Source organism: Phoenix dactylifera, unplaced genomic scaffold (genome assembly GCF_009389715.1).
Source record: "Phoenix dactylifera cultivar Barhee BC4 unplaced genomic scaffold, palm_55x_up_171113_PBpolish2nd_filt_p 000089F, whole genome shotgun sequence".
NCBI lineage: Eukaryota > Viridiplantae > Streptophyta > Magnoliopsida > Arecales > Arecaceae > Phoenix > Phoenix dactylifera.
In genome coordinates this window covers 1,528,584-1,550,941 of record NW_024067678.1, presented here as the reverse complement: position 1 = coordinate 1,550,941, position 22,358 = coordinate 1,528,584, and the positions used below count along the sequence as shown (strand labels likewise).

General features: G+C 37.8%; 1 protein-coding gene across 2 annotated transcripts; it reads right to left on the bottom strand.

Annotated features, from left to right (window-relative positions):
• Window positions 1-9,707: 9,707 nt before the first annotated feature.
• Window positions 9,708-15,519, bottom strand: LOC103717658 (protein C2-DOMAIN ABA-RELATED 4-like). Of its 2 annotated transcripts, XM_026808663.2 has the most exons (4): window positions 15,312-15,519; window positions 13,856-13,951; window positions 10,349-10,408; window positions 9,708-10,219 (listed from the first exon to the last, which is right to left on the bottom strand). In XM_026808663.2, exons 1-4 carry the CDS (start codon window positions 15,420-15,422, stop codon window positions 9,929-9,931), a joined length of 558 nt encoding a protein of 185 aa, XP_026664464.2. In that variant the 5' UTR covers window positions 15,423-15,519; the 3' UTR covers window positions 9,708-9,928. The 2 variants fall into 2 exon arrangements, with proteins under 2 accessions (XP_026664464.2, XP_008804356.1); XM_008806134.4 differs by lacking the exon at window positions 10,349-10,408 and having other exon boundaries at window positions 15,312-15,515.
• Window positions 15,520-22,358: the final 6,839 nt, after the last annotated feature.

Sequence of the window (22,358 nt, the reverse complement as noted above, 5' to 3'; positions counted from 1 at the left end):
TTGTTCTTACTTAACCCTGAGCTTGTGTAACTACACGAATAACTGTTTCCAAAATTCGGATTTGGTTTGCATCCAAATGTAGATTGATCATTTTGTTTACTTTAGTCAATCCAATTTCCAACAAGGTTACTGATTGAGTAAATGCAATTAAACCATCTGCTTAAACATCATTAGATGAGGTCAAAATAATATGATAATTTAGTAAAGTCTCCCATGATGTATTGTACAACTCGGGGGGGTTCATAGTGCTTGATAATACTCGTCCTCAGTAGTTTGACGTTGCAAGTATTTACATTATCCAGGGCCGGTGCAGCTGCCTTCTCTACCAAATTATTAATTTCTTGGGTTAGGCCACACATTAACCTCATGGTGCTGCTGAAGCTGGTGGCTGCTCATTAGATTAGGATGTTTTTGAGGAGTAATATAACCTATTTTAGCTGGATGCTTATATTTGGTAAGGAATTGTCTTATTCATTGACATGATTACTGTTCACCATGGTTGCTGTCCTAGGGAGAATCCTGCAGCATCTCTTTGGGATACCTTTGAGGCCAAAAATCAGATAATCTCAACATGCTGTTTGGATACAACTCTCATTTTCCTGTAGTTGGGCTCCCATGGAGATGAAACTAAGCAATCCAGTGTTTGATTTACACAGGAATCCAGATAGTATCCAGGCGAAAATATAATTGCAGTTCGATTTCCCTATGAAGAATGAGCAAAGACTTGTCTTCTTGTCTTTGAAGGATAAAGGCCACAAGGCGGAGAACGACAAGTTCCCATTACACAAACTATATATTGGTACACCATAAACCAACACACGAGCTTGAAATAAGAAGATGTCTTCGAATCCTCAGAATCACTAGCATTTATAGATCAATAGAGGAAAGCTTCTACGAATCGAAGGATAACAGCATAGGAACTTTAGCCTTCTCAAACCTATAATGCAGAACTTTATGCATTTATCAGTGGGAGGGAGAGCAATGCAATCTGAGGGAATCAACCTGCATATTGACATGCTAGATGTTTAAACTCGTCATGAGAAACACACTATATGGTGCAAGTATCCTTGTAGAGAAGTAAGAACCGGAAGATGCATAATAGAGGATAAAGATAGCCTTTCACATTTATATCCAGCCAACAGCTGAAAATTATCAAGAATATCTAATACTTTGAGGAAGTTCATCCAACACTATCTAATGCTCTTGTTCCAATTTTGGCAGAATCATCAAGTTAACACAGATAAAGACACACACAAACACACACATCCACAGAGTAAATAATTAGAGAGTTGTGAGTTTTATATCACAACCTGTGAGGATCCGTGCGAGCGTGTTTTTAGTTCCACATCAGTTATTTGCTGGATAGATCTTGGATACTTATATAGGATCAAAGAACTCAAATAATATCTTCCAATTAGTCATTTTGGGTAAGATCCTGCGTTGTTATAAGTGGTATCAGAGCTTAACTTCAAAATCCTAAAGCTTAGGTTAGTTAGTGAAAGAGGGGTAGAATTTAGGTTATAGTTGGATATCTTAAAACTACTAGTACTAAATGACCATTAAATTGATTTATGATTTTCTCTCATAGATATATTATAGTCCTTAGGACTTTGCTTAAGTTAAAGAGGGCTTGATTTTTCAATAAAAAAAACTTCTATTAATTAAGAAAAGGTGAATACTGCTAATTCATAAGCTAAGATATTTGCACAGGAAAACTTGAAACAATTAAATTAGTTAAAGGATACAATAACTCCCTAGTAAATAGAAAAATTCATTCTTGCCAAAGTTCCTCTGGAAATTCGAGGCCGTTTTGCAAACTATCTAAGGACAACAAGTGACAAGGGATACTAGGGTGAAGACTATGCTCTTCCAATTAAAATGGTTTGAGAATTAAATTGCACAATGTTAATCTTGCACTCCCCCTAGCATCTGTCACGGTCACAAAGGTCTTATTTTTGATCAGTAAGACATGGACAAAATCTCTGTTCTTTTTCCATGAACATTGCTCATCTTCCTCCGAGATGCTCCGTACGAAGTTCATGGATTTGAAACTGCCCGCACCCACAAGCCCAAGCCGATCAATCTCGGCCGTTGTTTTTTCCTGGGGATTCTGAACTTCGTTCACGAAGGAACCGGACTTTTGATGGGTAGACTTTTCCGTATTCTAGATGCAAGAGTTGTGACAGAACAGAACAAATGAGCGATTGCAACAGATACTGATTCCCAAGCAGGAAGATAGGAAGTATTGAAAGACAGATCGATCAGATATCTCTTTTAACGAATTGCCTGATTGCGACAGCTTATCGAGACTTGTTACTAGACCAAGCAAATTCCCTAGAAGAGAGCTTAAAGAGGGCTGAAGTTTAAGGAAAAGCGGCCATAGAGCCGATCTCTCCCATCAGTCAGACAGATGCGATCGTTAGAGATTCGACGATTCCCGGTTGGACCGATTCAAGCGATTGAAAGAGGAAAGACCGATTGATAGAGGTTGGACGGATGACCGTCTTACCAGATGAGCTGCTTTGCTAGACTTGTCTAAAGTAGAATTCACTCCCTACCCTAACTAGCCTAAAAAGAGAGCCCTTTTTCGATAGTGATTTCAGGTATAGTCAAAAGTATATAGTACGAGATTTGAGCTAGCAGGACGACAGAAGAAAGAAGACCTCTGGCCTTCCACGGTTGCAAACATACATGAGAATCCAGTTTAGACATGTAGCTAATGTCTGAATTGGAAAGGGGAAAAGAAGAAGGTGATACAAAAAAAAATAATTTTAACAAATTATAATACTGAATTTTTCAAATATTCTATGGGAGAAAATGTAAACGATATTGTTTGTTGAAGTGTTTAAATATGCATGTTCTTCATCCAAGCTCTATTATTAGCTCAAGGACACATTAAACATGATAATTTGGATAGCACCTACGTCCATGACCAAGGTTTCAAAATAAGAAAAACCAACTTTCGATGCCCTTATTGTGGGTCAAGCTCAATCTTAGAAAGGCCAACTCTCCACCGGTCTCTAAAACCTACAAATAAAGAATCTTTCAAGTATATAAGATTTAAGACATCAAAATTGTTTCAAGGTGGATGTGAGTGCAGGTAACAGAAGATAGTGCGCAACTTCTGAGGCAGTTTTCGAGCATAGATTGCAATGGAGTATAACCACAAGATAATTATCTTAAGCATAATGACTGGGTGGTTCAGCTGAGGTTCAATGATTCGTAGTTTTGGAAGAATGTTACAGGGCTGCGACGAGTAACTAAGAATAATGGTAGAGATGGAAAATAAACCCTTCATAGGTTAGTATGTGCTCGAACGTATTCCACTTAGCTTTTCAACTACTTATATAGCAAAAGAGTTGGAAGGTGATAAGTTAAATGACTGAGGTCCTTATCTAGGAACAAGGTCAAATACATTAAACAGCCATCAAGAGAATAGAGGACCGGTCAGAGTATGTGTAGCAGTAACTCTTCCCTATCATAAAAAGCTGTCCAAAAGAAATTTCCAAAACAAGATTGACACTAGCAAAAATTTGAGAGAGAAATAATAATAAATTTTAAGAAATAAAATATGCAAGAAACTTACACATTATTAAAAATATAAATTGTTCTACAATGGCAATAAAAAGACCGGTGCAAATAGTAAAAGAAACAAAGTAGAGACAAATTCAAACAATATTAACTTTAAAACAGATGATACCTATGCAGTAATTGAGATGTGACAACAAAAACCAACCAGAAAGAAAAATTGATATTTGAAGTTTATTTCTTTTCCATGAATAAGGGATGAGGAGAAGTAATGCAAATACTTAAAGACCAAGAAGATGGGACTGAGTTATCCTGCTCATGACCTTTAACAGTTGATTGTTGATGGAATCAATTCCAACTTACAATGATTGAATCATGAAAAGTGCTGTACACACACATGCAAGAAGTTCAGGATCCAGTCATAGTTAGCCAAAATGTGGTTAGTTATGTATGTAATTTACATATCTCCATAATTTTATAAATGTCATTCACACATATAAATTCTTCAAATAAAAAGAAATATAAGGAGTTTTCAACCTTTCCCCCTTTTTGAAAAATATATAAGCTAAAAACATAGGCTTCTCGAACAGAAGTCTAAAGCCGTTTGATGACACTCTTTAAGAACTTCTTATATTTAATTCAATAATTTTATTTTTAGACATGTCATTTAGAACAGGTTTGATAAAGGTTTCCATTAGGATTCATATCTAACTTCGCAAGGGATTCCTAGTAAATATGTTCTTCGATGCTTCTTTAAAATCCAATGAGGTCTGACTTAGGAATTTACTTTCATCATCTTTGTGTATGCAAAAGAGCATGACATAAACTCTCGATTCTATTGTGAAATATAAAACATAAATGAAAAAAAAGGAACATCAATTTAACTTGGATAGCAATCGTGAATTCTTTCTCAGCATTTGCCTAAAATTTGAAAAGCCACTCAAGGTATCTCGGTGTGACTGGCTGCATTAACTTCTTTGTCCTTTCTCTTAACTTTTCATTGTACTATGACTCAAAGTTAACTCCTAACTAGTGTCTAATCAATATACAAGTTACCATCCACCTATGAGGGGCACTGTTCTAATCTTTTCATTGTAATTTAGCTCAAAGTTAGGGCCTAAAACATATGTGATCAGTAACTTATGCGAATTATGGTCAATGCTCATTTTCTTTGTGAATGGGCAGTTCATATTGTAATTGGGCTCAAAAGTATGGTATGCACCATGTGTAATTAATATAAGTGACTGGACACTTATGGCAACCATTATGGTCTTCAGACCTTAATTATTGGTCACCTTAGCCACTTAGACTAATTCATAATGTGAACTGGCGAGATCCAAAATATTATTTTCACTTGCTTCTAAAAAGCAGTGAGGAGAATGTCTTCTTTCGTAAAGGGCACTCTCATAGTTGTTTCTTTAGAGCACTTGCCTGAGAAAGATTTAAAAGGGGTGTGCATATCACAAATAATAGTATAAATAAAACCTATAAGTCTCTATATCATGATCCATGAATTTAACCATAACCATTCATATCTGCATTGTTGCATCAAATGCATTCCCACGGTCGTGTATCAAAGTCATGTGGTCATCCTCTTCTCCTCCTTCCGCTATTTTACTTTCCCCTTCTATTTTTCCCTCCTTCTTTCTCCTTCCTTCATCTCCCTCTTCCTTTAGTCTTCTTATTCTTTGCTTGCAATATACTATCTCCATTGCCCGAAAGGACCTTGTCTCTGAATGTCTCTCTGGCCAGCTGTGATCACTGTATGGAACTTTGAGAAGGCATCAAGGCTATGATCCATACAGAGATCCCTTCTTATCCCTATAATATTTTTTAATCGAGTACATGGATTCATCATTCATGTCAAAACAACCAGAGTTTTTTGTTTTCCATTTTCTAAACAATATGATTTATGAATTTCAGTTATTTTCTGATGCTTTATGAACAGTAAACAATATCTACAAGATCATTTTAAGCTTTTAAAATTTAAGAAACAACATTTCTATTTCCTCAAATTTCTTAAAACACAACTTTTACATGCTTGCAGCTTCCCCTACAACCACAAAATTTGAGTTTAGTCTTCTAAGAATACTTGTTAAAAGCTAAAATCATCACCCAAGAGTTAGGCTAACCCCAAAAAAACAAAAAGAGGAAGAAAAAAACACTTTAGTTGCCGAGTGTTTGACAGTAAACCTAACCTTTTTGGCATGTAAAGAAGAGCGAGAAATAGAAGGGTCAGAAGATACACACAAAAGAATACCTAACAAATTTGGCACAAGAACAAGAGGGGAGGAATCGAGGAAAAGGGAAAGGGTCGAGGGTCCAAAGGCTCATACAAGTAAACCTGGAGATGAGGTCTTGGGCAAGGGGCAGACGGGTTTGGCAAAACCGACAGCATTAGATCCTGCTGTCCAATTCCACCGCAAACATTCCCTTCTTTTCCCATTTTGTTCCAAACCCAGCATCCCCGCTCCGCACCCTTCCCACCGAGCAAAGTAAATACGAGGAGTGACGTTTGTCTCTTGAGTCCCCACGGCTACCTCAAGGTAAACTTTGATGACACCATTATAGATGGTGATAGAAAAGGAATTGATTTCGTGATCTGAGTCCAGACTACTTATGGCAGGCAGGTATTGGAGCAAAGCTTAGAACTTTATGAAAAGGAGTCATCTATGTGAAGGGGACCTGAGAGCAGATAGCATTATTCTGAAGGGTGACTCTACTATAGTAACTAAGTAGATTCGCGACGTCCGGAGCTAGGGGATGGCTACCTTATACTCAGAAATATATAGAGGCTGGTGTCTGGTTGTCGCTCGATCGAGATTGTTCATGTATTTCGGAAGGCGAACAGGATTGCAGACTACGTCGCCTTCTTTGCTGCTCATCATTCTGAAGAGGTGTTATGGACTGAGACTGTAGGTGCCCCATTTCTTTATGTCGTTTTCTTTCTTTTAATATTGAGAATAGCACTCATGCTCGTTTAACATGGCCCGAAGAAAACGGTTCAAGACAGATATTCAGCATATCAGATGGATATGATATGATGATGGGATATGATATCTAATCCAAGCTGCGGGGTCGAAAATAATGCCGTCCCAAAAAGTCCAGTAGATAGGAAGGCTTTCCATGCGGGGCAACACGGATAACTACGGCATAGGCTTAACATAACATAGAAATTTCGGACCAAATGATGATCGCATTAAGTGCCTATCTGGTTCTCATTGTCTTTATTTGGGCTAAGTGATCCTTGCGAACACATGATATCGGACAGTTGAGTGACGGATTTGATATCTTCTGCGAGCCTGGTGTGGATGATTGATTGGTAGATCTCTTGACTTTTCTAACACAATTCTTAGAGTCTAACATCTTTACAGTATCTTGAATGCCCGTGTATCGTATGGCGACATGCATCCAAGCACTAATGTTGGTTTTTGGAGATATCAAAGGATCTTGTCCTTTAGAGTTGCTGAAAATATTCCACTGGCTTTTGATTTTGGTTTGCTTTTAATCAAGGATAGGCTCCATCAATTCTCATGGTTTCTTGAACAGAATTTTAAGATATAAATATTGATAATCCATAGGTGATTTAGCATGGTAACCTGGAGCGAAGCTATATCAGTTTCTAGTCATCACATAAGCATACCAGATTTCTACGTTTCTAGATGACTCTTTAACTTTTTGTGAGGGTCACTTAGTGAGAGAACTTACAAAGAAACAGATCCTAGAATAATGAAATTAAATCATAGCCTGCAAGGGTATCAAGTCTCCTATTAGTTGTTTGCTTCTAGCATGGATACTTCGTAAAAGTTTAGCCAAAAAAAAAAGTTTCTATTTCCTTTTTTTAAAGTAAAATGACAATATTAAATGTCTCTCGTATAGATACAATCATTAGCATTCGACTACAAGAAGTCACGAAGCCGAATAGACATCGATGAGAAGGTGTTCCAAAACACGGACCATATGCTACACTGGAGACTGCTTAATCTACTACACTATTAGCCTTTCCATAGATATATGTAGCTTCAAATTGAGGAAATCCTCCTGAGGTCCCGCAAGAATGGATGAATGTCATCACTATGGGCTACTGAGTTGGATATCCAATCAATCACAGTTTTAGAATCCCCCCTCCAATACAACCTTGCTTGCCTTAAGGACCATGGTTGCATAGATTAGGCCTTCCCAAGCTCATCTCCATCTGTCAGTAGGACTATGACATCATAGAGATGACAATCTACGTAGCTACAAGGAGAGAGCTAGGATTGCGGGTAATAACTTAGGCCACCATTGGCTCTTCTATCTAGTACACAACCATTGAGGTTGATCTTTAGGAAACTTAGGGTTGTGGACTTTTGGGTGATGTGAATTATCTTAGAATGCGCAGATGCTGCAGGGAAGGAACCCTAGCTATCAAGGACCATGGAGAAGTATTTGAATGGATAAATTCTAGAGTTTGCAACTGAGCTTTCATGAAACTGACCTGGGAGCTCTAATTTGCATTCTCAAATATGCAACTATTTTTGGCCAACCAAATACGATAAATAATATAGCAAAAGTAACCATCACCTCGATACTCTCTATACCTCTTTACAATTCATCCTTCAAATACCTCAATAATGCATCCACTGATCAGGAGGGGTCCAAGATCGTGCCAGAATTAGAACATGGTTGGCATTCTCATCACCCTCGAGGCTGCAAAGACAACGATGAGATGTATAAATCCCTCTCTAATACAATACATTGTGATAAGGGAGACAATCCCATGCCATTTTTCAAAGGAAAAATACCTTTTGGATGGATGCCAGTTTTCCAAACCCATCCACATCCTTAAGCAAAGAAGGGTCAGGCCTTAACAGTTTGTGCTAGTGCCTAGATTAACGCTGGAGGACTCTGATCCTTCCTAGCCCAACTTATCAGGGCAATTAAAAATGGGGATGGCGATAGATAAGATTCTGCCTGTCCAATCCTCGCCAAATACCGGAGCAATGAAATCACTATTACTTTTCCTTTCACCAATTGCAAACGGGTCTTTCCACCATCAGGTTCTTCAGTCTTCCACAATCAATCATCTTGGCTATCCAATTGAGAGGAAATTGTGACAGGGGATCCTCTAATACATCAATGGATCTGCCATCTTTGATCCTCCATCTAATGCTTGGAGCCACGTTTGCCATATATAAGCACACTGCTTGCTAGATGAATGAACTATTCTATGGAGGAACAGGACAGGGATACCATTCCAAACACTGTATTTTCCCTCAATCATAGTGTCCTAGAGATTGTTTGGGTCCAGGAGAAGCCTTATTCAATGTTTAGCGAATAGAATATCAAATTGGTAGAACATATAGAAAAGTGATGAGAGTTACCCAGCCCATCACTGAGCAATTTCCATTTGCAACCTTCGAGTCTATCATGAAGACTGGATTATAAAACTGCAGTTCGATACATTATCCCTTCTTTTGGTAATTGAGACTCCCAAATAATGTCATGTATCATCACATCAAGTAATGATCAAGTGATCCTTCACTTGTTGCTTCATTGATGGGCTGGGTTTTGGGTTGAACTTTATAGTAGACTTCTGAAAATTGACCCACCGGCCAGAATTCAAATAATACCGTAGAACCACTACAATAGTCTATTTCCTCTCAATCCTTCTGCAGTTTTTCTTCTTTCAGGAGTGTGTGCAGGGTAGGACATCCATGATGAAGAAGTTTCAATTAAGGCTTTGGAAAAAAAAAATCACTCTGGCATTGCCAAAATTTAATCAAGTTGACAACCCAAATGAAACACTATTTCCGCAATAACTGAAACTAACCAAACTAGTGCATCCACCTTGTTACGAAATCAGCAGAAGGCATCATCAGGAAGGGTAGAGCACAATCAGGGCAGCAGCAAAGTAGATGTCAAGGTATACACTCCAAAGGATCAGCTTCATCAAAAGAGACCTTTCATATCCAGATGTTCCTAATCCTGTGGATGCCCAATAGCCACTTATAACTGCACATTTCTAGATATTAATTGACGTTTCCATGGTTCCAAAACATTCACCTTCTATAGCCTGCCTCTCTGTTTCCTATATAATTTTGGGTAAGTAGACAAAAACTAAATACCGGGGGAGTGGGGGAGGGGAAAAGCTGCAAGGCAATAATATCTCTGCAACAAAAAGAACTAAAGCATGAGCATCAACAACTCTTTGAACCCTAGCAACAAAGCTCCTATCGCTCAATCATAAAAAGTTCACATAACTGGCCCAACCAAGGTGCTGCTTGTAAGCAGAGATTACATATAGATCAGCAAGCATATTATATCATAATTTGTATAAAAAGCTGAAGCAAAGGAACTAGAAGGTTGGTATCCTATTATGCTTCGTGCTACATATAAGCGAACAGTATCATAGCATGCCCTATTGGCCTGCAGCTCCGGGAATGCTAACCCACTGCAGTTGCAGTTCCACTTCACCACTCTCCACATTTCTCAACCTAAGAACAAGATCTTGGGTAACCCTGCCATCCTTCCACAAAATGACGCTCTCACCAGATAGGCAATTATTCCTCTCGGGTTTCACCGTTGTGACTATGGTACCATTTGGAAGACCAGTCAAATCCATCTTTACAGCCTCAAAAAATGGCTGTATTTCAAACTCTGCATCACCCATTCTATCATCTCCGCTAAATGTGTCCTTGTCAAAGACTTCCTGCAGAACACGTGAACAAAAGATGAGAATCTTACTTTACATAATTCTCTAGATCAACCAATTTTCCATCAGCAGTTTCACAACAATCACAATTATATGTATCATCCTTGATTAAAAATAAACAAGAACAATTCCAGCATTGGGGCCAAAATTGCAAGATGCCATGTTCAAGAGCATTTCCATGCAGTGCTGCATGAAGAATTGAAACAAATAGGTTAGTTGCCCACCACTGTAAAACAAACAATTTGAAAACAACTAACCATCTAAAACAAGCAAAAACAACAAAAATCTTTGGAAAATGATGAAATCCATGCTCCATTTTGCAGCGTAAAGGATATAGATTTTCATTCAGTGAAATCAGGTTTCATCAAGTTTTAATGATAAGGACTGATATTGAAGCAATCCTGGGAAAGGGGGACCTGCATTTTGATGTAGAGATACTCCATGTTGCTCAAGTATTTTCTGATATGAATTGAAGTTGTAGCAATGCACAATATGGTCATTTTAATAGTTATTTATTGCAATAATAATCTTTGTGGTCTTTATCATGGATGCACTTACAGTTAAATTTGAGCCAAGGTGGGTGTCAACTGGTTTAGTTGGTAAAGTTGCTGGGAGTTGTTACAGTGACCTGGATTCAAGTCCCACCTACACCACTTTAAAATTTATTACCTCAATAAATTGGGTCAGGGCCTGCACCCCCTCTCATTCTCTCAAGGAAATTAAAAAAAATAATCAAAGGAGGTGCCACACAATGTCAACCATATATGAGAATATAGCTAAATGATGAAATTAGGAATGAAAACATGGAGGTTACATGTTAAAGGAACTAGTACAGAATATAGAAAGCAGCAATTGTTGTAATATAAAACAAAATGAAGATCAAGTTGGCCCAAATATTTCCTAGTGCAGTCATCTTTATCATCCGGGATATATAGAAGATAGGGAGAATGACTGAAATGTAACAGACTAGATAATGATGTACCAAGAAAATAGGTTCTTCTACAATGTTGTCATTTTGCCATGTGCATCTGAGATAAGGGAATTTGTCATAAGCCATATTGATAAGGTTGCATGGAGCCTTTACCGTCAGCTACAACAATGCACCATGGCACTAGTGACCTCTTCTCATGGTCGAGCCCTCAGTTTTTGAGGGAATGTTAGAGAAAATATTTCAGTACTTTAATTGTGAAAAAAAAATCTTACAAAAACAAATGCCGAATGCACTATTACTAATGATTTTTTTTTCATTCAGTGTACGAGTCTATACATGTATACATACCTAGGATATGAGCATATGCACTCGTTTCTGCATTGTCTTGTCTTGGAGTAAGTCAGCTGATACTCAGACAATGCTTTATGCAATGCTCTAGGATATGTGCACTATTAGTGATGATTTTTTTTCATTCAGTGTACGCGTCTATACATGCATACATATCTAGGATATGTGCATATGCACTCATTTCTGCATTGTCTTACTTGTCTTGGAGTAAGTCAGCTGATACTCAGACAATGCTTTATGAAACACTTGTTTACATTTCAAATGTTACGATCCCACTAGGTATCTATGATATTATTAAAATCATGTACATAGTTAAATTTTTCTTAACATGACCACCTTTTCCCCTTTTTCTGCAGGGTCATCTTCTTCTCCTATCTTTTCTTGAGACATCTCTGCTTTTCATAGCTTTCTTTTCTCATCACTGCTAGGAACTAGTTGATGCACTGGATGAGGTTTCATCTACTCCCAATAGTTTGAGCCACCAATGTATTAAGATCCCCACAATATGGTAGCTCTCCCTTGGATGTCATTATCATCTTCATGACCAATTCTTCAATCTCACTTACAGTTCTGTGTATATTGAAGCCTATTCTTCCTATTTTAATTACTCAAAAAAATCCAGAACTGAAACAAGCATACTGTGAAATTTCTAGTGGCTATAATTCAATGCTAGGATGTGACCGAAATATTGGTGGTTCACAAAGGCAAGCAAACTTGAGGTATTTCTTTCTCCTAGTTAGAAAAGAGTTATTTCATGCAGTTTTTTTATTAAACTCACTTAAATGTTTTAATCAAACATTACAAAGCTCATTTGACAACCTAAGGCTCTATAAAGCCTAGAGGAAATTACATAGGATTTTAACTCCACTAGCATGGATGGCCACAACCCAGCTGTTAATTTTAAGGTCATGGATTGTTAATGGCCTTCCAACTAAATTAACAATTGGCCACACAAGGATCCAAATGATGACATTTATTTGCAGTATTCACTAGACTCTTATGTACACAAGCAAGTTGATCTACCACCTTTCCTAAGCTACTTTTGGTTTCAAGAATAGCTTCATGCCAGGTGATTGTGATCATGTGATGGTCGTAAGCACCTCTCCTTAAGCTACATGATGCTTATTTATTTGTAAACATATGACTAGGGATTCCCTAATACTTTCATTCACTCAAGAACTCAAGAAGAAATATGTTTGGCACAATGAAGCTCACTCCTCCTATATAGCTTTTGGGCAATGAGGGTGTACATAGTCCTTGAAAATGTGTATCATCATTATAGGCAAGGTTTTAATTCCAGGCAAGATGGGTGGCATCCTAGTCATCCCGTCCCATTCCATTTCTATGAGAAAACGGGAGTGGAATAGGGTCGAAACTCCAAAACCTATCCACATGGGGAGAGAAGAAGAAAGAGAAAAGAAAAAAAAGGAAGGAAAGATGCAAAAAAGAAAAAAGTGAAAGGAAAGAAGAAGAAGAAGAAGAAGAAAAAGGAAAGAAAGAAAGGACGAAAAAAAAGGACGAAAGAAAAGAGAACGAAGACAAAAAGGGAAAAAAGAAAAAAAGAAATGGATAAGAAAAAGAAAGATAAAAGAAAAGAAAAGAAAGGAAGGAAAGAAAGAAGAAAGAATAAAAAGAAAGAAAAAAGGAAGGAAGGAAAAAAGGGAAGAGAGAGACAGAGGATATCTACTGAAATGCATGCCATCAAGATGAGGTGCGATAGCGGAGTGTCCCATTTCATGGAGAAACCGGGATACCACCATCCAATAGGATTTAAAGCTTTTATTATAGCATGGATGAAAATGTCAATCCTACACCATAATTATAGTATGCACCATGACAGTAGGTCATTGGCATGCAATAAGAATGTATTAATAATGCACCATCCTACAATCATCTATTTTATGATGCATCAACTTGCAGCCATGCACATCTTCCATACACATTGTACAAGCCAATAGATAGCAATACAGGTCTGCAGCATACTACGTCCTTTAACATCATGCTCCATCTTCCCAAATAGCATCATTCCTGTTCAGCAAATCTTTTGGAGCTATTGCCATTGTTTTTTCCCTTTTTTATTGAAGATTTGAGCTACAAAGAAATGTGGAAACAACACCGAAAGATTTGGATGTTTCAAATCCATACATTATATCAAAACTCTGTATAATGCCCCTAAAACTACCATGTTTTGACCACTTGATGCATAATAAGGAAATAACCAAAACTTTACAGATTTTTAGTTTAGATATTTCATCACATTTTTATAGCATGGTAAATAATATAATATATGAAAATCTTCAAGTATTTGAAAGTGTTTCAATCATGACATAATATAAAGGAGAAGATACACTTACGAGCCTAATTGTCTGAGTAGGATCTGAAACAGAAAGAGTTAATTCTTCATTCCATTCTGGATTGTTATTCTTCTTTTTTACACTGGTCTTCAATTTCTGGACCATAAAAAGGATAAATGAGAAGAACAGAGATAATTATGAAAGTGATTTATAAGATGTAAGATTGTAAGATGAAACACATAACAACAATGACAAACGATTAGTTTTGCAGTGACAATATAAAGATAATGAAATTTAAGTAGATTCTATAATGCTCTTTCATTAGAACCTAGTTGCAATTGGAAGTTTAGGGATTTCTTGACAACAAAATGCAATCATTGAGCTGTTCTACAAAAACTAATATGTACCTACATGAGAAATAGTAACTGCTACTGGCATTTAGTGCAGTGTCCTACCATGAAGATAATGCCACTTCCACACGTCAATAATTTGCTCACCTCCCAATGAAGTCAAGATTTACACTGGATAACACCTTTAACTGCTTGTTTAACTTGTACAGCAGGTGAACCCTTGTTTAATCTTAATCAACTTCTGAAGACATACTCCACAAGAAAGGGAATACTTGGCTCTCACCCCACCATTACTTACACTAGATGAAATTCTTTAACCCAATAAATTGTACTTCTTTTAACTATGCCAGCATACAAATGACATGGGCTTCATAGACTATAGTCTGCTTTCTAAAATTTTGTATTATGAATAATACTAATATAAATTAGAGAAAATACATGATTATGCACACATCATATCCCACTAACATGGCCATACCACTAAATCCTGGAGTCTAAAAAATATAACACTGTTAGCAACGCCATATGCGTTCGGTATGTTTATGATAACTAATTGAACAAGCATAAGACCTTATCTCTCTTTCCCTCTCTCTCTCTCTCTCTCTCGCTCTCTCTCTCTCTCTCTCTCTCTCTCTCTCTCTCTCTCTACTTTGAAAAAATTTTACACTAACGTTAAGGAAAGCTGTTCCGTGTGATGTAGCTTAAGGAGGCCAATAGAAGTGTGTTTTTCCCCCCTTTTTTTTCTTTTTACTGGACACAATCGAGCCAGTTGTAAAAGACTAACAAGATCAAATTGGGCACCAAAATTTCACCATGACCCCAGCGGATGATCAGGAAAACCAGAATTCTTGGTCGAAGAATCCGTTCCTTAATTCCCTCACCAAAATTCCACAACAGGTGAAAACAATCCCCCAGTACCGATCCTACATGACAAATTTCCAAAAAAAAAGGCGTCCAAAAATATATTCTCCATCAACCCCTCAATCTGACAGAAGAAGATTATAATATCCCGCTTCCGACCATATCCATCTTCTATCCACAGCATCACGTATCAAAAAAGGAAGAGCTAAACACCAACGAACTTAAACAATCTAAATCAAAACCAAATGATCCAAACCAAAAGAAAGAGGGAAAAGAATAAAGGAAAGAGATTAGAGGGAAGGGACCTGGTGGCCCAAACGAAGGACGACGTAGGGATCGCTGCCCCTGGTATCGCGGTAGGCGATGTTCACCCCTCTCACCACCCGCACGCGGAGCAGGCCCAGGAGATGCTCCATCTCTCTGTCTCTCTCTTCCGCTCTCTTACCCTCTTTCCCCTCCTCTTGCCGAACGAGGGAAGGACCGAAATCTTTTGCTGCTATTTTTGTCGGGGCAACTTGGAACCCCGAATTCACTTGACTCGTTATCGGTCCCGGTCAACGCGAGTGGCTTGTGTTCCGAACAGGAACGACCACGACAGGATGTCAGCGGACCGGGCCGACTGGATAGATTCCAAGGCAGTCCAGCTCCCTCTTGGGTCTGGTGCGGCCGTTTGGCCCGGCAAGGATTCCAATACTTTGGGTGGAAACCAAGTTTCCGTTCCGGCCCGAACACAAACTCTCTTGTTTGTCCCTAAGTAAGGATTCAGTATTTTGCTTGAGGATGACATTAGAATTATGATATTTTCTCATACTACAAAAAAAAAAAGCTTTGACTCCACTTTCTATGGTCTTTATCGACATTTATAAGCATCAGTAATTTTATTTCCGATGCTTTTAAAAGCGTCGCCAAAGTGTCATCTATGTTAGAGTGGAGAACTAAATTGCTGACGCTTTTCAAAAGTACAGGTAAACATGGAGACTTTGCCAATGCTTTAAAGCGTCGTTAGAATTATTTTTTTTAAAAAAATTAAAAAAACTTAATTAATTTTTTTAGGAGAAAAAAAAATCTGTGGAGAGAGATTATCAAAAAATCCGTTTTCCATTATTGGTTCCTTTTGATTCTACTTCTTTGCTTCTTCTAATAACACAAGATAGATAACAAAAAAAAGAAATAAAATTAGAAAAGAAATAATATAGGAACAACAATAAATGCTCAATTTATTGATTTTTTTTACAAATTATAATAGAAAACTTATTACAATAGGAATAACACAGGAAGCATAATTACAAATTACAAATTAAAAATTACGGTGGAAATGGAAACATCGAGGATAATATAGAGGTATCGCCTAAAAGAAATATCAGCAAAAATTTAGTTGATAAATTTGATATACTTACTATCTGGATTTATACATATAGAACAAAAAAATCATCTTTTTTTCTTGAACAGAAAAAGAACGACACTATCCCTGCTACAAATCTGAGCAATAATTACATCCCAATAACATCACACTAGTTCAAATAAAGAAAAATCATGTTTACACTTCCAGAATCAGAGGAAGAGAAGGGGTGATTAGCATAATAGATTTAAAGTTGGAATCGCAAAAGAAGAAGAAGAAGAAGCGGGAGATGGGGATGCTGGGGGATGCTTATGCTGTGGAGATGGCGGTGCCCAAGGAACTCAACGTCGATAAAGATGCTCCCGCTGTCGAGCTCCGGATTCGGATCCCCGATCCGGACTCTTGGGGGTTGATGGAGACGAGGATGCCTTCGTAGTGGATTTTAGCTTTGGAGGTGAGACTGATGAGGCTCCCGATGTACGAATCTGCCGCCGACGAGGGCGAAGATGAAGACGAACACGAGCCGGAGCTTGATCCCTCAGTGGCTGCCATTGTCGGGCACTGCTCGTCGAAATGCTCCGATTCTTGCCCTAACCTTGGGGAGTGGGGGAGGAGAGGGGTTAGGGATTAGGAGAGGTTAGGAATTTTTTTTTTTTTTTGGGGAGGGGGGTGAGAGGGTTTGGTCCAACGATGCTTTCTAAAGCGTCATCGCACTGTTAGATGTATGCCCTAAAAGTTAATCTGGCTGATACATAATTTATTCTGAAACATAGTTTTGTACTTGATTTTATTATTATTTAATAATACTGGGCATCTTTTTCATTCATATTATGTATGTATCCATGAATCGTCTAAGAAATTAATAAGATGATGATATATATTCTCAAGAGTTGAGAATTTGAGCCATGTGTCATTGGTGATTAATTCCTAAATGCTCCTGATCGATGGATCATCACGAGGACGGTGATTGATCCGATGGGATTAGTGCACAGATCACTATCCTTTTGGATGGACGAGTTTTGAGTCTACAGTGTAGGAAAACTGGAGTGATAGTGCAGATGCTTGTTAGAGAACAAGGGTACTAAGCGTGACCAAAGCAAAAAGTCACTTGGATGTCTAACCATTCGTCAGTGACTTACTTGATGTCGCAGTAGTATGACTGGTCCTTTGACCTGAGGTGCTTCGGCTATTCACAGTGAGGTTGCTGTAGTTTGACCGCACATATACATTGTCTTTAGCCATATGGGTCCTTATGGTGCAGATTGGCTACAATAGGTTCACTGTAGGAGTAGGGTGTGCACCTATAAGAAATCTATCAACGCTGGTAGATAAGAAGTGGTCTTGTGTAATTTATGAGACCGAGTTCATAAGACCTTGGCCAGGGCAGTATATAAAGTGAAAAAAGAGTTTTCCACTCTTGAATTAAAAAGTTGAATAAATTTTGACATATGACAGACGATAGAGTTTGACGAGTTATCCATGACCTCCGTTCTGTAGGGATCCATGATAGAAGGACTGTATCATGCGATAACTGCACCAAGAGATTCATCTATTCCATTCTGCTAGGTTGCCACTACATGCTGCTAAGTGTCACTGGTAGATGGTGAGACTCATAGGGATTATCTTGATGATCAATGATCTCTGGTAAGATGAGTTGGAATTGTTTTAACTCATCGAAAGAAATTTTTAATGATATTGTGATAGAGACCACAATATATCTCACTATCAGATAGAATAGAACCTATAGGGTTATACATATTAGAGATATTGACCGATCCGATGGTTAAATTGGGATTTAGAATCACAATAGTTCATGATTGTCAATTTGATTGATAATTGGTTTTACCACTAAGAGTTAGTGAGTTGAAGGAATAATTACAATTGGATTTTAATTTGATCGAATCAATTGGACTTAATTAATTGGGTTGATCTTATTAGATAAGGTTCAAGAGTTCTACTTGGAGTAAGACTCCTAGAGTCCTAATTAGATTAGGACTACAAATTATTAAAGTCCTACTTGGAGTAGGATTCCTAGTCTTAATTGGATTAGGACTAATTATATGAGTTCTAATTGAATTAGGACTCCTAGAGTCCTAATTGATTTGATCTCATAGATATGGATTAAGAGTCCTTATTGGATAAGAACTCTCTAAGGCCACCTAATCCTCTTTAGAGGATTAAAACACCCTAACTGAATCAGCCGCACACCCTTTACTTGAATTAGTTTTGAGGCATGCGTGAACCCAAATGAAGGGAGGGGCATGCACCCCTCCTAATCCAAGTTGACCTAGGCGTGAGCTTCTAATTTTTAGGAGCTCCATGCCTAGGGCTAGGGGATAAAAAGGGGGGCCGGCGGCCTCCCTCTTTCTTCTTGGTTTTTTGGATGTGGCGGCCTCTTTTTTCTTCTCTTCCTCCTTCCACCGCAAGCTAGAAAAACAAGGGTAAGTAAGAGCGTGGCCTCTTCTTCCTGCTTCATCCTTCTTCATCCTCTCTAAGCAATCAAAGAGTTGATTGAAAGAGATAGGATTTCAGCCATCAAAAGCATTCTCTGTAAGGGAGCTAGCACCCCGAGAAAATTCAAAAGCTTGAATTAGTCCTCTACCTCGTGTAGATACCCGTAGAGGCCGGACACGTGTGTTGCTTCAAGCGAGCCTTTTAATATTACCACGATCATCAGATTGCAGTGAACATCTACCTGCACAAGGTGAAAATCAGATCTTTCTCTCTAAAGTATTTAATCTTAATCTATCTACGAACGGTTTTAAAATACGTTCATGCGATGAATGAACTGTGCATGCGTCTTCCATTGCAGTTTTAATTTTCTACGGAATGCACGGTTAACCAACAGTGGTATTAGACCATGGTTGTATTGATTAAGATTAGAATTAATGATTAAAGGCATAATAGATCTGAAAATTTAAAGATTATGCTTGCTGAATTTTTCTGTATGCAAAATTTTTAGATTGCTAATTTTTCTGCATGCTGATTCTTATGCATATAGATTAATAATTTTATTGCTATGTTAATGAGATTACAAGTAATTAGAATCATGTCTTGCATGATCAACAACTTATATGATGACATAATCAATTAAATATTCATATCTGTAATTTTATTCATGCATGAGATGCATGTGGTAATGATCATGGATGGACCCTTTATTTATGCTGAAATATTCTGTGATGTTATGTGATGACATGTAATTCAGAAATTTAGATGTCTGCGTGTATCTTATATTGATGTATTAGAGACCTGCGAGTCTCATAAAAAAGGAAATGTAACTATTGTTGTAATTAGTATAGTTTTCTGGATTGTAATCTATGATGTGTTTGCACGTCAATGGTTGATCGATGCATACCTCTACAAGCACAAATTGCGCAGATCACCATCTAGAGTTGATTGGGAATGGATTAAGGAGTTGATCACGATTAGATCAAGGGTTTTCAAGATCAAATCAAGAGTTGAAGACAATCTAACCAATTAATGTGCATGTACTTGTACTATGACCCTTATCCTGGATCCATGATCATCACCAGTTGTTTTATGTTTATATTTAGCGGATAGATTATTATTTGCATGAGATGTAGATAATTAATATAATAAAAAAGATCTAAATTAAATCTTCTAGCATAAATATTAAGTCTAGTGGTCTTCCACCGTAGTAGAGCTGCTAATGTCTTTCCAATGTTGACTTATCTCGGCTGGTTACAGTGGTTAGTTGCATCGAAGGGGCGGGGCCTCTCATTAGCATGAGATGTTGCAGGGTAAAGATGGGATTGGGCCCAATAATTGTTAGATAAGGGACCCAATGACAGCTTTGCTTCTGCGGTTATACAGTGGATTTGACTTAACTAAAGAATGAGACCAATAACTGTTAGGTGAGACCTTCATGACTTAGAAACCGAATAGCACAGCAACTTGCTTGACAAGCATTGTACAAAAGTTGTACAGTTATCCCTTTATGTGTCGCCAATAACTGTTAGGTGAGATGGCACGTAAATCGATGGAACCACAGTATCCACTTGAAACTTAGAGTCGCGAAGGATTTCCGTTTCTCTACCTGAGGAGTGGGAGAGATTTGAGAAAATAGTGAGAGGTGTATTTGTTTTAAAAGACCCTTTAATAAATTAAGATCAAGTACAAAATCTAACTAGAATCTTTACCCTCTACAGATCACAATGTCAGCTTCTAACTCTTTGACCCGAATTCTCGAGACCAACCGTCTGACCGGAACTAATTATAAAGACTGGCTAAGAAACTTGAAAATTATTTTGAGTTGCAAGAAAATAGGCTATGTACTCAACAATGATATCCCCACATACCAGTACGTTCGATCACTGATCAGCATGCTACACATAATAAGTGGACGGACAATAACATCGGGATCAAGTGCTACATCATGGCATGTATGTCCAATGAACTTCAATGTCAGCATGAGAACATGAAGACTGTCATGGACATATTGACTTATCTGCAAGAGTTGTATAGTGAGCAAAGTCGCACAGCATATTTTGAAGTGTCAAGAGGCTCTTCAAGGCAAGGATGCGCAAAGAGCAGTCTGTCCATGATCATTGTTTGACTATGATCAAGGATCTAGAGGAGCTTGAGAAGCTCGGCATGACAATGCATAAGGAATTGCAAGGGGATTTGATTATGCAATCCCTTTCAGATTTATTTAGGCAGTTTATAGTAAACTACTATATAAATAAGATTGAATGCACCAAGACCGAATTATTAAATATGTTGGTAACTGCTGAAGAGGCCTTGAATTCTCGCTGCAGAGTTGACCTCTACTTCCAAGAGAAAGTTTACTTGGAAGAAGAAGAAGTCTACAAAGAAGCAGAAAAACGAGAAAAAGCCAAAAAAGGAAGCTCAAAAGAAAAAAAGCTGATGACAAAGAAAAATGTTTCCACTGCAACGTCAACAATCATTAGAAGAGAAACTGTCCTTCGTATCTCGAGAGCCTAAAGAACAAAAGGACAGACACACCTTCAAAAGGTATGTTAGATTTGCTTGTTATTAAAATTAATCTAACAGTTTCTTCTACTTCCAGTTGGGTTATAGATTCTGGTTCTAGTGCTCACTTGTGTACTACTATGCAAGGTCTAAAAAAAAGTAGAAGGCTTACAGAAGGTATGATAACCCTCCAGGTTGGCAATGGAGCAAGAATTACTGCTGTTGCTGTGGGCACCTATCCTTTACGATTACCGTCTGGATATAGTTTGATACTTAGGGACTGTTATTTTGTACCTGCTGCTAGCAGAAATTTGATTTCTATTTTACGTTTAGCGTAGGATGATTATGTTTTCAAATTTCGATAAAGAATACTATTCCATTCATTTTAGACATAAATTGGTTGCACGTGGTTTTATGATTAACAGTCTTTATCACTTACATATGGATGTATCTGTGAATGTATCTGAGCAAGTAGTGAGTGCTATAGGATCCAAAAGATCCAAAGATGAGATAAGCCAGAAGCATATGTGGCACCTCAGACTTGACCATATTAGATAAGACAGAATAAACAAATTGGAGAAAGATGGGCTTTTTGGCTCATTGACTTTCGAGTTATATCCAGTTTGTGAATCCTACCTTCAAAGAAAAATGGCCAGTTACCCTTTGTAAGACATGAAAAGAGAACCACTGAGATACCTTTCTTGGTACACATTGATCTGTGTGGCCTATTCGATATGCAAGCTAGGGGTCGTTATTCGTACTTCAGAACCTCTACCAATGATTTTTCACGATATGGGTATGTGTATCTTATGAGACACAAATCTGAAGCTTTTGAAAAGTTCAAAGAGTTCAGAAATGAAGTAGAAAAATAAACTGAAAAGCTTCTTAAGGCTCTTCGATCAGATCGAGGAGAAAAATACCTTAGTAAAAAATTTTGGAACTATCTCAAGGAGAATGGCATAGTCTCACAATGGACGCCTCCTGGTACACCTCAACTCAACGGAGTGTCGAAGAGAAGGAATCAGACTCTATTGGATATGGTCCGATCCATGATGAG